Below are 12,573 nucleotides of genomic sequence, written 5' to 3'. Positions count from 1 at the left end.
TGATGTTATACCTACTGTATTCCAACTTCTCTATGGATTATAAACTATTTTACTAGTCATAGATTCATCAAAATAAGCAAACAACACACGAAAAACAGAATCTGTTAAAAACATAACAATCTGTAGTAATCTGTAGCTAGCGCAAGATCTGGAACCCCAAAAATTCTAAAATAAATTTCTGGACGTGAGGAATTTATATATTAATCATATTCAAAAAGAATTAACTAAATAGCACTCTCCAAATAAAAATGACAGCAGTTCTCGTGAGCGCTAAAGTTTCTGTTTTTTACAGCAAGTGTAACAATACTTTTCCCAAGTCTTCCCAACGGTTCTACTTGGCACAAACACTAATTAAACACAAAAACACAACCAAAATAGAGTCTAGATAAATTATTTATTACTAAACAGGAGCAAAAAGCAAGGAATAAAAATAAAATTGGGTTGCCTCCCAACAAGCGCTATCGTTTAACGCCCCTAGCTAGACATAACAAGCAAGGATAAATTTAGGTATTGCCATCTTTGGTAGGCAATCCATAAGTGGCTCTCATAATAGATTCATAAGGTAATTTAATTTTCTTTTTAGGAAAGTGTTCCATGTCCTTTTTAATGAAAATTGGAATCTAATATTCCCTTCCTTCATATCAATAATTGCACCAACCGTTCTAAGGAAAGGTCTACCGAGAATAATAGGGCAAGAAGGATTGCAATCTATATCAAGAACAATAAAATCTACAGGCACATAATTCCTATTTGCAACAATAAGAACATCATTAATTCTTCCCATAGGTTTCTTAATAGTGGAATTCACAAGATGCAAGTTTAGAGAGCAATCATCAAAATCACGGAAATCTAGCAAATCACACAAAGTTTTGGGAATAGTAGAGACACTAGCACCCAAATCACACAAAGCATAAAACTCATAATTTTTAATTTTAATTTTAATAGTAGGTTCCAACTCATCATAAAGTTTTTTAGGGATAGAAACTTCCCATTCAAGTTTTTCTTCATAAGATTGCATCAAGGCATCAACGATATGTTTAGTAAACGCTTTATTTTAACTATAAGCGTGGGGAGATTTTAGCACGAATTGCAACAAGGAAATACAATCAATTAAAGAGTAATTTTCATAATTAAATTTCTTAAAATCCAATATAATGGGTTTAGCAACATCTAGGGTTTTAATGTCTTCAATCCCACTTTTATCAAATTTAGCATCAAGATCAACAAATTTCGAATTCTTAGAACGCCTTCTAGGTAAAGGTGGATCATATTCAGTCCCATCATTATCAATATTCATATTGCAAAACAAATATTTAATAGGGGACACATCAATAACTTTTAGATCTTCATCATTATTTTCATAGGAACTAGAAGAACACGCTTTTATAAAGGCATCTTTCTTAGCACGCATCCTAGCGGTTCTTTCTTTGCACTCGTCAATGGAAATTCTCATGGCTTTGAGAGACTCATTGATATCATACTTAGGTGGAATAGATCTAAATTTCAAAGAATCAACATCAAGAGCAATTTATCAACGTTCCTAGCCAAATCATCAATCTTAAGAAATTTTTCTTCAATCATAGCATTAAAATTCTTTTGCGAAGAAATAAATTCTTTAATATTAGATTCAAAATCAGAGGGCATCTTATTATAATTTCCATAAGAATTGTTGTAGGCATTACCATAATTATTAGAGGGATTACTAGGATAAGGCCTAGGATTGAAATTTCCTTTATACGCGTTGTTACCAAAATTGTTCCTACCAACAAAATTCACATCCATAGATTCATTATTATTCTCAATCAAATTAGACAAGGGCACATAATTAGGATCAGAAGAAACACTCTTATTAGCAAATAATTTCATAAGTTCATCCATCTTTCCACTAAAAACATTAATTTCTTCTATCGCATGCACCTTTTTAGTAGATCTTTCAGTATGCAATTGAGAATAATTAACCATAATATTATCTAAGAGTTTAGTAGCTTCATCTAAAGTGATTTCCATAAAAGTGCCCCCCATGGTCGAATCTAAAAGATTTCTAGAAGCAAAATTCAATCCGGCATAAAAAAAATTGTATAATCATCCACAAATTCAAACCATGAGTAGGGCAATTACGTATCATTAATTTCATTCTCTCCCAAGCTTGTGCAACATGTTCATGATCAAGTTGTTTAAAATTCATAATATCGTTTCTAAGAGAGATGATCTTAGCGGGAGGAAAATACTTAGAGATAAAAGCATCTTTGCACTTGTTCCATGAATCAATACTATTTTTAGGCAAAGATGAAAACCAAGTTTTAGCACGATCTCTAAGCGAAAAAGGAAATAGCTTCAATTTAACAATATCATTATCGACATCTTTCTTCTTTTGCATGTCACACAAATCAACGAAGCTATTAAGATGGGTAGCGGCATCTTCACTAGGAAGGCCGGAGAACGGATCTTTCATGACAAGATTCAACAAAGCAGTATTAATTTCACAAGATTCAGCATCGGTAAGAGTAGCAATCGGAGTGCTAAGGAAATCATTGTTGTTGGTATTGGTGAAGTCACACAATTTAGTATTATCTTGAGCCATCACGACGAACAAGCAAACTAACACACAAGCAAACAAAAGGCAAACGGGCAGAAGAGGCAAATAGAGAAAGAGAGGGAGGATAGAGAGAGAGAGGGCGAATAAAACGCAAGGGTGAAGTGGGGGAAAGGAAAACGAGAGGCAAATGGCAAATAATGTAATGCGGGAGATAGGGATTGTGATGGGTACTTGGTATGTTGACTTTGCGCAGACTCCCCGGCAACGGCGCCAGAAATTCTTCTTGCTACCTCTTGAGCACTGCGTTTGATTTTCCCGAAGAGGAGAGGATGATGCAGCAAAGTAGTGTAAGTATTTCCCTCGGTTTTTTGAGAACCAAGGTATCAATCCAGTAGGAGGCTACGCGCGAGTCCCTCGTACCCACACAAAAACAATAGCTCAACGCAACCAACGTGCTTAGGGGTTGTCAATCCCTCCACGGTCACTTTACGAAAGTGAGATCTGATAGAGATGATAAATAATATTTTTGGTATAGAGATGCAAAGTAAAAAGTAAAAGCAAAGTAAAAGCAAAGCAATAATAAAGTAATGGAGATTGATATGATGAGAAAGAGACCCGGGGGCCATAGGTTTCACTAGTGGCTTCTCTCAAGAGCATAAGTATTCTACATTGGGTGAACAAATTACTGTTGAGCAATTGACAGAATTGAGCATAGTTATGAGAATATCTAGGTATAATCATGTATATAGGCATCACGTCCGAGACAAGTAGACCGACTCCTGCCTGCATCTACTACTATTACTTCACTCATCGACCACTATCCAGCATGCATCTAGAGTATTAAGTTAAAAACAGAGTAACGCCTTAAGAAAGATGACATGATGTAGAGGGATAGTTTCATGCAATATGATAAAAAAACCATCTTGTTATCCTCGATGGCAACGGTATAATACGTGCCTTGCTGTCCCTTCTATCACTGGGAAAGGACACCGCAAGATCGAACCCAAAGCTAAGCACTTCTCCCATGGCAAGAACAACCAATCTAGTAGGCCAAACCAAACTGATAATTCGAAGAGACTTGCAAAGATAACCAATCATACATAAAAGAATTCAGAGAAGATTCAAATATTATTCATAGATAGACTTGATCATAAACCCATAATTCATCAGTCTCAACAAACACACCGCAAAAAGAAGATTACATCGAATAGATCTCCATGAGAGAGGGGGAGAACATTGTATTGAGATCCAAAAAGAGAGAAGAAGCCATCTTGCTACTAACTATGGACCCGTAGGTCTGAAGTAAACTACTCACACTTCATCGGAGAGGCTTGGATAATGATGTAGAAGCCCTCCGTGATCGATGCCCCCTCCGGCGGAGCTCCGAAACAGGCCCCAAGATGGGATCTCGTGGATACAGAAAGTTGCGGCGGTGGAATTAGGTTTTTGGCTCCGTATCTGATCGTTTGAAGGGTACGTGGATATATATAGGAGGAAGAAGTACGCCGGTGGTGCTTCAAGGGGCCCACGAGGCAGGGGGTGCGCCCTAGGGGGGCGCCCTCCACCCTCGTGACCGCCTCGTGGCTTTCTTGACGGAGGGTCCAAGTTTTCTGGATCTTATCTAATGAGAAAATCACGTTTCCAAAGGTTTCATTCCGTTTGGACTCCGTTTGATATACCTTTTCTTCGAAACCCTAAAACAGGCAAAAAACAACAATTCTGGACTGGGCCTCCGTTTAATAGGTTAGTCCCAAAAATAATATAAAAATGGATAATAAAGCCCAATAATGTCCAAAACAGTAGATAATATAGCATGGAGCAATAAAAAATTATAAATACGTTGGAGACGCATCAACTAGCGGTGATGAGGTAGCTTATGTTCAGTTTTTTCTTCGACAAGATGTCAATTACATCTTCATATGCACCCGAATGAATAGTAATTTTTTTAAAAGAATGAGAAAACAATTTAGTTTTGTGATAAACATTGTTGAATGTGCTACCAACACGTAAAGTTTCATGATGAAAAAACATTCGGTGAGGCATGGAGAAAAACAAAATTGATATTTCAAATGCTTATTTTTTTACCCTTTTGGAGCATTTTTTTGCCCAGATCTCCATGAATATTTTTTCACCACAAAAACAATTATTTGGGTAAAACATTCAACAATGTTGATCACAGAAATATCAGTTTTTTGTTTTTTCTATTTTTCTGATTTTATTACTGCATCCGAATGCACAAACTCCATGCCAATTACACCTAGCCTCTGTATCAACACAACTCAAGAGCCACTCAATACATCAATGATTCACACAACCAACTTATTACAAAAGAAGAAGAGAAAATCTCCGTCGGGCTCAACATTGAGGAGTCCAAGCGCCTCCCAGCAGAGAGGGCGACCGCCACAGCAAAAGCGGTCCAGCTGGCGAAGGAATAGGCCCATGCCACAATGGACTCACCATCATCAACTCGTTGTCGTCCGAGAGCGGCACGGCAACGATCCTCCTCGGCCGTCGATGCTTGACCGCAAAAGAAAAGGACCGGTGAGGAAATCGGCGCTCATCTTCGTTTAATTAGTCGATCTAGCTAGCATTTTAGTTAATCTATATATCCAAGTGGATGAACTTGCTTTTTGGGGCATGATTGTGCAAAATTTTAATGCCCTGTGTTGTATGATATGATGCTATATTCCTATGTTGCTATGTTGATCTACATAGTGCTTATCACGTTATATGGCTTACATGGACTTGAAGGACGGATATGAGGACTGCCCGCAGATGCTCAACAGCGCAACGGTCCAACAGCCGCCACGCGCCTTGGCATGACTGCTGCGTGCCGTGCTTGGTCGCACCGTGCCAACATGGCGAGCTGGTCTGGTTCCTCCGTGGGTTCGTATTCAGCATGCTGTGAGTTCCACGAGAGGCAGCGGATCAGGATCTCGTCTTCGGCATGCTGTAGGTTCTTCCTTGGGAGGATTGGAGGATTGAGCGGGCGCTGCAACTGCAAAGCCGTTGGACCATGGATCCGACTTGCAATGTACACTCCAGTGGCACGGTGACTCTCCGGCATGTGCCGATGATGCATCATCCAAATAACAACCGGTCCAACTGAAAATATGCAATGCTACAAAGAGGTCTAATAATCAGAACATTGAACTGACTAGCCTACTTGTAAACCACTGCATAGAGGCATAATAACAAGCAAACCGCACCACAAAATACCAGAAATGCAACGACATAGTACTATTTAACATACGCTGATTATATAAAGCTTAATAAAGTGCTAATACAAAGGTCCATACATACGTAGGTAGCAAGTGAACAACGATAGCAAGCCACACGGAGCAGGTTGATTTAACATACTGTGCAACTAAGCCGAATCAAGATGCTATATGATCGGCAGAATACTTCAGACATTACCAACATAGGCATCCTCCTGATGCGGCGCAGCCTGCCGCTGGAGGGGGGACAGTCCAGCGAGGCGCACAGGCTGATTATTTTTGAAGCCCAGACCACCCGCGCCCGCCGTTACCACCTGCAAAAGAGTATGGGGCTGGGCAGTCACTGGGACAGTGCCCAAACTGATTACATCTGAAGCAGAAACCAAGGCTGCCGTTGCCGTTTCCAGCTGAAGAGCCGTGTAAGGCGGCCTGCACCGCACAGTCTCTAGACCAGTGCCCAGGCTGATTGCATTTGCTGCACAGGTGAGCTTTGGATGCAGAAGAGCCGTACGAGGTGGCCTGCCATGGGCAGTCTCTAGCCCAGTGCCCAGGCTGATCGCACTTGCAGCACCGGCGAGCATTGGATGCAGAAGAGCCATATGAACTCGGCGTGAAGCCCCAACCTGTTGCTGGTAGCTGGATATCCATGGCTGCAGGGCAGTTCTGCACCTTGTGCCCAGTGGAGCCACAAGTACTGCAGGCATATCGTGCTGCTGATGGTGCTGCATTAGGCATCCCGCCAGATACCTTAGCTTGCCGTCCGGCATCTGAGTTGGTGAAACCAGCATTCACAGCAGTAGCAACACCATTCGCACCAGGTGCTGAGCCTCGGCCATCCGCCAAAAGGCCATCAAATGCTCCAAGATCAAAGACACGACTCGTATTTGATGTGTGGCCCAATCTTTCAGCCTTCATGATGCTGACCTTCACACACGCCTCGTCACCAAAGGTTTCTTCCTTGACTTTCAGCTTCAACAGGAATTGCTGATAACAGGCCCCATGTATTATTCCTGTGAATCGTGCGTCATCTAGATCCACATTTTTTATCATGAAAAGCTCTTCCGCTGAGAGGCCAATTATTTCCTGGCCAGCTTCTTGGAATGCAGTAGCATTGGTAGTCCCGGTGTAATCCTGGATCTTACACTGAAACAAGTAGCGATGCTCACAATTTTGAGAGCTCTGCTGGCATTTGGGACAATGCCACATCCCATCACCATTATTTGTTACCTTTCTGTTGCAGCGCTTACCATTAACCTCCCTTGTGCAAGCTGGATAAGAAAATTTATCGGTGTTGATGTGTGAAATTGTAGCTTCAACAGTGACCCAATCTGGCTGATCTGATCGCCCCAAGTTCTCGTCCTTGATCTGTGCAACTGTTTTTCGGGAATACATCTTGCCCATGCTTGAGATTTCCTGAGATAAAGAAGTGCAAACCGCTAATTTCCCTTCAGTTATGTACCACTGCATCAGCTTTTCTGCATCAGGCAAGTCTGGATTTATTTTTATCAAGCTTGAGCTGATTGTGGCCACAGATTTGCCGTTGAATTCACAGATGCGGCCACCTTTCAAGGCAAGTATAGGATTAGAACCAGAAATGCACATCGAGTGCAGCAGCTGACCTTCAGCATTACAGACATTTCCCCATAAGGTTATTTCCACACTGCAACCAGACATGTCCTTCAGTTGAAGGGTTTTCTTCTGGGTTTCTGTGCCATCCTTCCGCGTTATCATAACAGAAGGGCTAACTGATGTAACAATCCCAAGCAAGTCAACCATAGCTCCATTGTCCATATTTACTATTTCACTGATCGGTTGGAAATTGTATTGCTGCCAAGGGATGCCGCTGTCGTCACTGCAACAATTTTCTATAGATGTTGAACTATCCAAAATCAGTTCATACGCATTGTTTAAAGGGTTAAACAACTTGTGTGCTGGTTTCAACAATCCTCCAGATATGAAGTACACATTTCCGACAACAAGTTGGTCAGAGAATTGAGCAACCATCGAACCAAAGCATGTTGCACGAATTTCTCCACCCTGTGCATCAAGGAGATCAAAGGATAAGGCTCTCCCGTGCAAGTTATCAGTTTTTGCAGTGACCCTACCCTTGATTGTCCATCTACCTTGGTATGGGTTCAAGGCAGCAATAGGGGTGACATAAGGAGTGCCATTGTTAGCGACAGATCCTCTATTCACATATACTGGAGGTGGCTGCTGACACGAAAGCTCTGCAGGGCATGGGCCAAAGCCCTGACCACTGGGACGAACTGCAGGCATTTTCCTTTGATGAGAGTTCAGTGAAAGCTGCTGCATCTTGGCTTTTATTGTGTTTTGCTTTATCACTGAACTATTAAGTCCACTGAGCGGCAGATTGTTCACAGCATTTTCTGCCCTTGCGGCAATAGAAGAGCGCAAGAGGCCTTGAGCAGGAGAAAATGCCATGTCAGTAACACCTTGCTCAGCCCTTGACCCATGGATGCCTAGACTACCAGATCTGATATTTGGTTGAGCAGCATTGACCTGATAACTTGAAGGACTCCCGATCAGTGTGCACTCAGTTTGCACCACTTCAAGTTGGATAACAATGATGACCCTGAAACGAAAACCCAATATACGTCAGAAATATTATAGAATTGTCAATGGACAAGACATATATAAGTAGCTCTATCAGAGGAGAAGTTTCAAGGAATGGACTCCATTTACTGTTATGGGCTAAAAGTAACAATGTAACATACATCCTAGCAAGAAACCAATAGGATTAGAAGATACTAAAGAGCAAGTTATTGCAATAGGAAAGATATATGTTTAATACTCCCACCATTCACAAATATAAGATGTTCTAACTTCTTTTCTGATTCGGATGTATATAGGCTTATTTTAGTCTTTATGTTCACTCATTTCAGTCTGTATGTAGTCCATATTGAAATATCCAATACATCTTATATTTATGAACGGAGGGCGTAGCAAAAAGAAAGATAATTTGGGAAAGTAGAGATTGCCGATAAGGGACCCTTATACTCTGCTAAAATAAAATGAAAATAAATAGAGAAGTTTCCTAAGCCCAAGCCTCTCTTCCACAACAGGAAGAGCCCTGTCACCAGATTGTGGAGGCTGAGTGACATATCCCCGAGCTTCAAACGATTATCCTACCCAAAGTATCTTGTTGTGGATCAAGGTTAACATTTGGTATCAGATGGTTAGCAGCAGGGTTTACAATGCTCAGTTAGTGAGCGCCATGACGTGGCTGGCTTCATGACTTCCCCGCCAAGGGCTCTTCAAAGGCCATGAAGACTTGGAAGTCTGGAAACATTTCTAGTGTATTAGGGAATTTGAACAGGATTTGGTAAGAGTTTTGTCAACCGCTTTGGGTGTCACTTTGGGAATGCCACTTTCTCCTGAGTGTGGCACAGTGGCACTTGATCCTGGCATGACCGACCAGTGTGGGCCTGGGCAGGCTCTTGTAAAAGAATGATCCATTCAGGTTCAGGCTCCTGAGGATGGACATCATTCAATCATCAGCAATAGACACAGACTTCACTCCCCTCAACAAGGTGGATTCTAGAAATGGAACCCCAGATGCCAGCTGTCTAGCAAAAAGGGTTGTAATGTTATGGCCTAAAAATATGGCACATCCAACGCAATTGGTATGTAACACACGTCCTAGTCAGGAACCAGCAGTATCAAAGAAGATACTAAAGAAGTAAAGATAGTCAAAGCAATAGGAAAAGACCAGTAAAAAAAGCAATAGGAAAAGATATATGTTAATTTAAAAGAAAGGAGAGATAAGAGTTTGTTAGGAAAGTAGAGACATTATTTTTGGTGGTCAAGTCAAGTCTTCTCTCCCTACAGAAGGGACCCCATGTACTCCACCAAAATCAAGCGATGAAATAAACGAAACTTGTCTAAGCCTCAAAACTTCTCTTCCACGCCAAGGAGGAGCCTTGTCACAGGAGTGTTGTTATGCATGTGTATATACATCATATTAATCTTGACAAATCAAAACAACATGTAATATTAGACGTGTCACAATAACTAGACAAAGAAACTATACAAATCCACTTGGTAACAACTAATAGACATTGGTAACAATCAAAAGGCAAGTTCCCACGTGAATGGGGAGAAAGAAATGAATCTGGAGGTTAGTTTGATAACACAACTGTTGAAGTGGTGGAGAGCATTATATTAAACAGCTATAGTGGTGGATACATAAGGTTTAAGAAGTCTATAGTCCATATTGTGGTGGATACATATTGTTTAAGAAGTCTATAGTCTATATAATTCAAATCAGATTGTGTATAAGGATGCAATATATTAGAATCAGATTGGCATGGTCCCCAATAGGCACTTTCTTTATAGTCAATAGTCAATACACGAGTAATATTGTAACAGCATATACATACTAGTATTCACATTGTCACATGAGCGGATGAGCCATTCTCGAACCAAAAGGCAGGTGTCACATGAGCCATTCTCAAACCAAAAGGCAGGCGTGTCATGTATATTGGAAAGAAGTTCTCCAAAATGGTATAAAGCTAAACAAGCACGAAGGGTGGCGCAGACATTAAACCACACAAACAGAAGGTAAAACGTTCAGGCAGAAGCCTGAGATCAGGAAAACGGAAGTCCTATCTAGCCAATAAACTTGTGCTGTCAGGTGGCCTTGCATGCAGCAAAAATATATATCTGATAATGGAAGGTTTGTGTGCTCTAATGTACATCAAAATAATTGATTTGAACTCTAAATATAAATCTTTGTTTCCATACAAATAGACAAGGCTAGATCTCACGGCCACAGCACAAATGCACAAGTCGGTCTTCTAGTTTTGGTAGTACCGGATAGCTATTTCCTTCCAGATTGGCAGGCAAGGTTATGATAACTGATTTAAGTTGTACCAAATGAACCAGCTAGACTGGACACCTACCCATCATCGCCGTATATTGACCACATAACTCCGTTGCAACTTGCTACTAAAATGTAAAAAGTTCAGTCATGTACACATCACAGCAAAACCAGCACTCGCAAATGCGCATTATTAGCATGTAATGCGAGGAATGAACTACAAGCCCACCGAAAGCGTGCATGCACCAGCCACAAAAGGAGAGCCATAGATCTCGCGGCATACTGCTCGCGCAATCACCGCACGAGGGAAATTAGTACAGGAAAACCGTGCAGAACCCTAGCATTTCCCCCCATTTAGCAGTTAGCACACATATAAAGCACATCAAAACCCTAATCCATCTCGTGGGACAACCAATGCAGATCGCGGGGGGATTGGGCGGGAGAGCGACTGGCCGTCACCTTCGGCCGCAGACGGAGTTGCAGACGTAGTCGAGGACGCGTATGACGGTGCCGTCGCGGAGACGGCCGGTCCTGACGAGGCTGTCAAGGGAGGGGACGAGGATCCCCTCCTGGGAGTGCACGCCGTCGGAGAGCAGGAAGCGGTACCGATCCGTGCCGCCCGCCGAGGCGGGGGCGCCCACCACCTGCAGCACCGGGCGCAGGCCTCGCGCCAGCCGCGACATCGCCGCCACCGCGCCGTGGGTCAGGTCCACCTCCATAGCGCCTCCCCCCATGTCGCCGCGGCGGTGGAGCGGAGCCCGAGAGAGAGTGGCCCTGGCTTCTGGAAGAAGGTTCAGGGAGAGGAGAGCGTTCACGGGTGCGAATGTGAGGGAGCGAGGCTGTGGAGGGGTTTGGAACTGCGGAGGGGAGGATGGGGACGGGCTTGGGCGCAGTTATTGGTTGGGAGGGGGCGGTGGCGTACGAGGGAAGCCGCGGTTGTGTCACGAATTCCGAGGCGGGTCGTGCCGCGGGTGGGAGCAGACGCGTGTGTAGCGCTTTGCGAGTGAACTGTGGCGTGTCTGATCCCATGGGATGCCGTCTGGTTGCTCACAAGCAGGGCCGGGCGCAAAATCCGAGGCGCCATGCGAAACTAAAAAATGAGGTCTTATTTCACAAAAAAAGAACTAACAAGCAATTATAATGTATATATATATATCTCATAAAAAATTATAATGTATATAATGTAATGTCTTAGATAAATTGGACGTATAAAAAGGTCATACCTATCCAACTCCAGTTTGCTAATTATTTGAACATCCTTATTTTGTAGTATTCTTTGAAATGAAATCTTCAATCATACCCTCGTAATTAATCTTCTCCAACACTTCACTCTCAAGTGCCATGCTATCGTAGCCAAATCATCGAGTCTTTGATGTGTCATAGTAATGCGCATATAGGACTTCAATAGCTTCAATTTAGAAAAATTTCTTTCTGCCGATGCAACTGTCACAGGAATAGTCAACAGAACTCTATATGCAATACTTGCATTGGAAAAACAATCATGCTCCTTTAAAAAATTCAGAATTTCAGCAGGTTCGATATTTTCTTTTGGCATGAAATTTTTGAAGAAACTTCAACTCAACAAATAGATCATTGGCATCAATATCAGATTGTTTATCCTTCATAAGGGTTGTCTCAAGATTAACACAAGAAGATTTCAAACTATCTTTATCCAATGAACACAATGTTTTAGAGGTAAATAAGAAACCAAATATTTTTTGGTAACCTAATATTCGGTCCTGTGATCTTTAACCGAGGAGGTAAGAACCAATATCTAATGAAGTAACGATCCCTGCCAATAATTAATTAGAAAATTGGGAATTAGGAATAGGAACCAAAGTTAATAAAAAAGAATGACTCACTAAGAACCTGAAAGCTAGAGTCGGTCGCCGATCAATCTGACGAGACGACGTCAACGAGTCTGAAATTTGAGAAAGGAGACAGGAAGGAAACGGCGGCAGCGGCCAACGGCTTGTCGC

General features: G+C 42.1%; 1 protein-coding gene across 1 annotated transcript; it reads right to left on the bottom strand.

Moving 5' to 3' along the window:
• Positions 1–5,761: 5,761 nt before the first annotated feature.
• On the bottom strand, positions 5,762–11,480 carry LOC125550363 (replication protein A 70 kDa DNA-binding subunit C-like). Its single transcript, XM_048713345.1, has 2 exons — positions 11,054–11,480; positions 5,762–8,347 (listed from the first exon to the last, which is right to left on the bottom strand). Exons 1-2 carry the CDS (start codon positions 11,326–11,328, stop codon positions 6,028–6,030), a joined length of 2,595 nt encoding a protein of 864 aa, XP_048569302.1. The 5' UTR covers positions 11,329–11,480; the 3' UTR covers positions 5,762–6,027.
• Between the last annotated feature and the right edge of the window lie 1,093 nt (positions 11,481–12,573).

This window comes from Triticum urartu, chromosome 1 (genome assembly GCF_003073215.2).
Source record: "Triticum urartu cultivar G1812 chromosome 1, Tu2.1, whole genome shotgun sequence".
Taxonomy (NCBI): Eukaryota; Viridiplantae; Streptophyta; class Magnoliopsida; order Poales; family Poaceae; genus Triticum; species Triticum urartu.
Note: the sequence above shows the minus strand (reverse complement) of the source record. Positions and strands in the feature narration are given on the sequence as shown.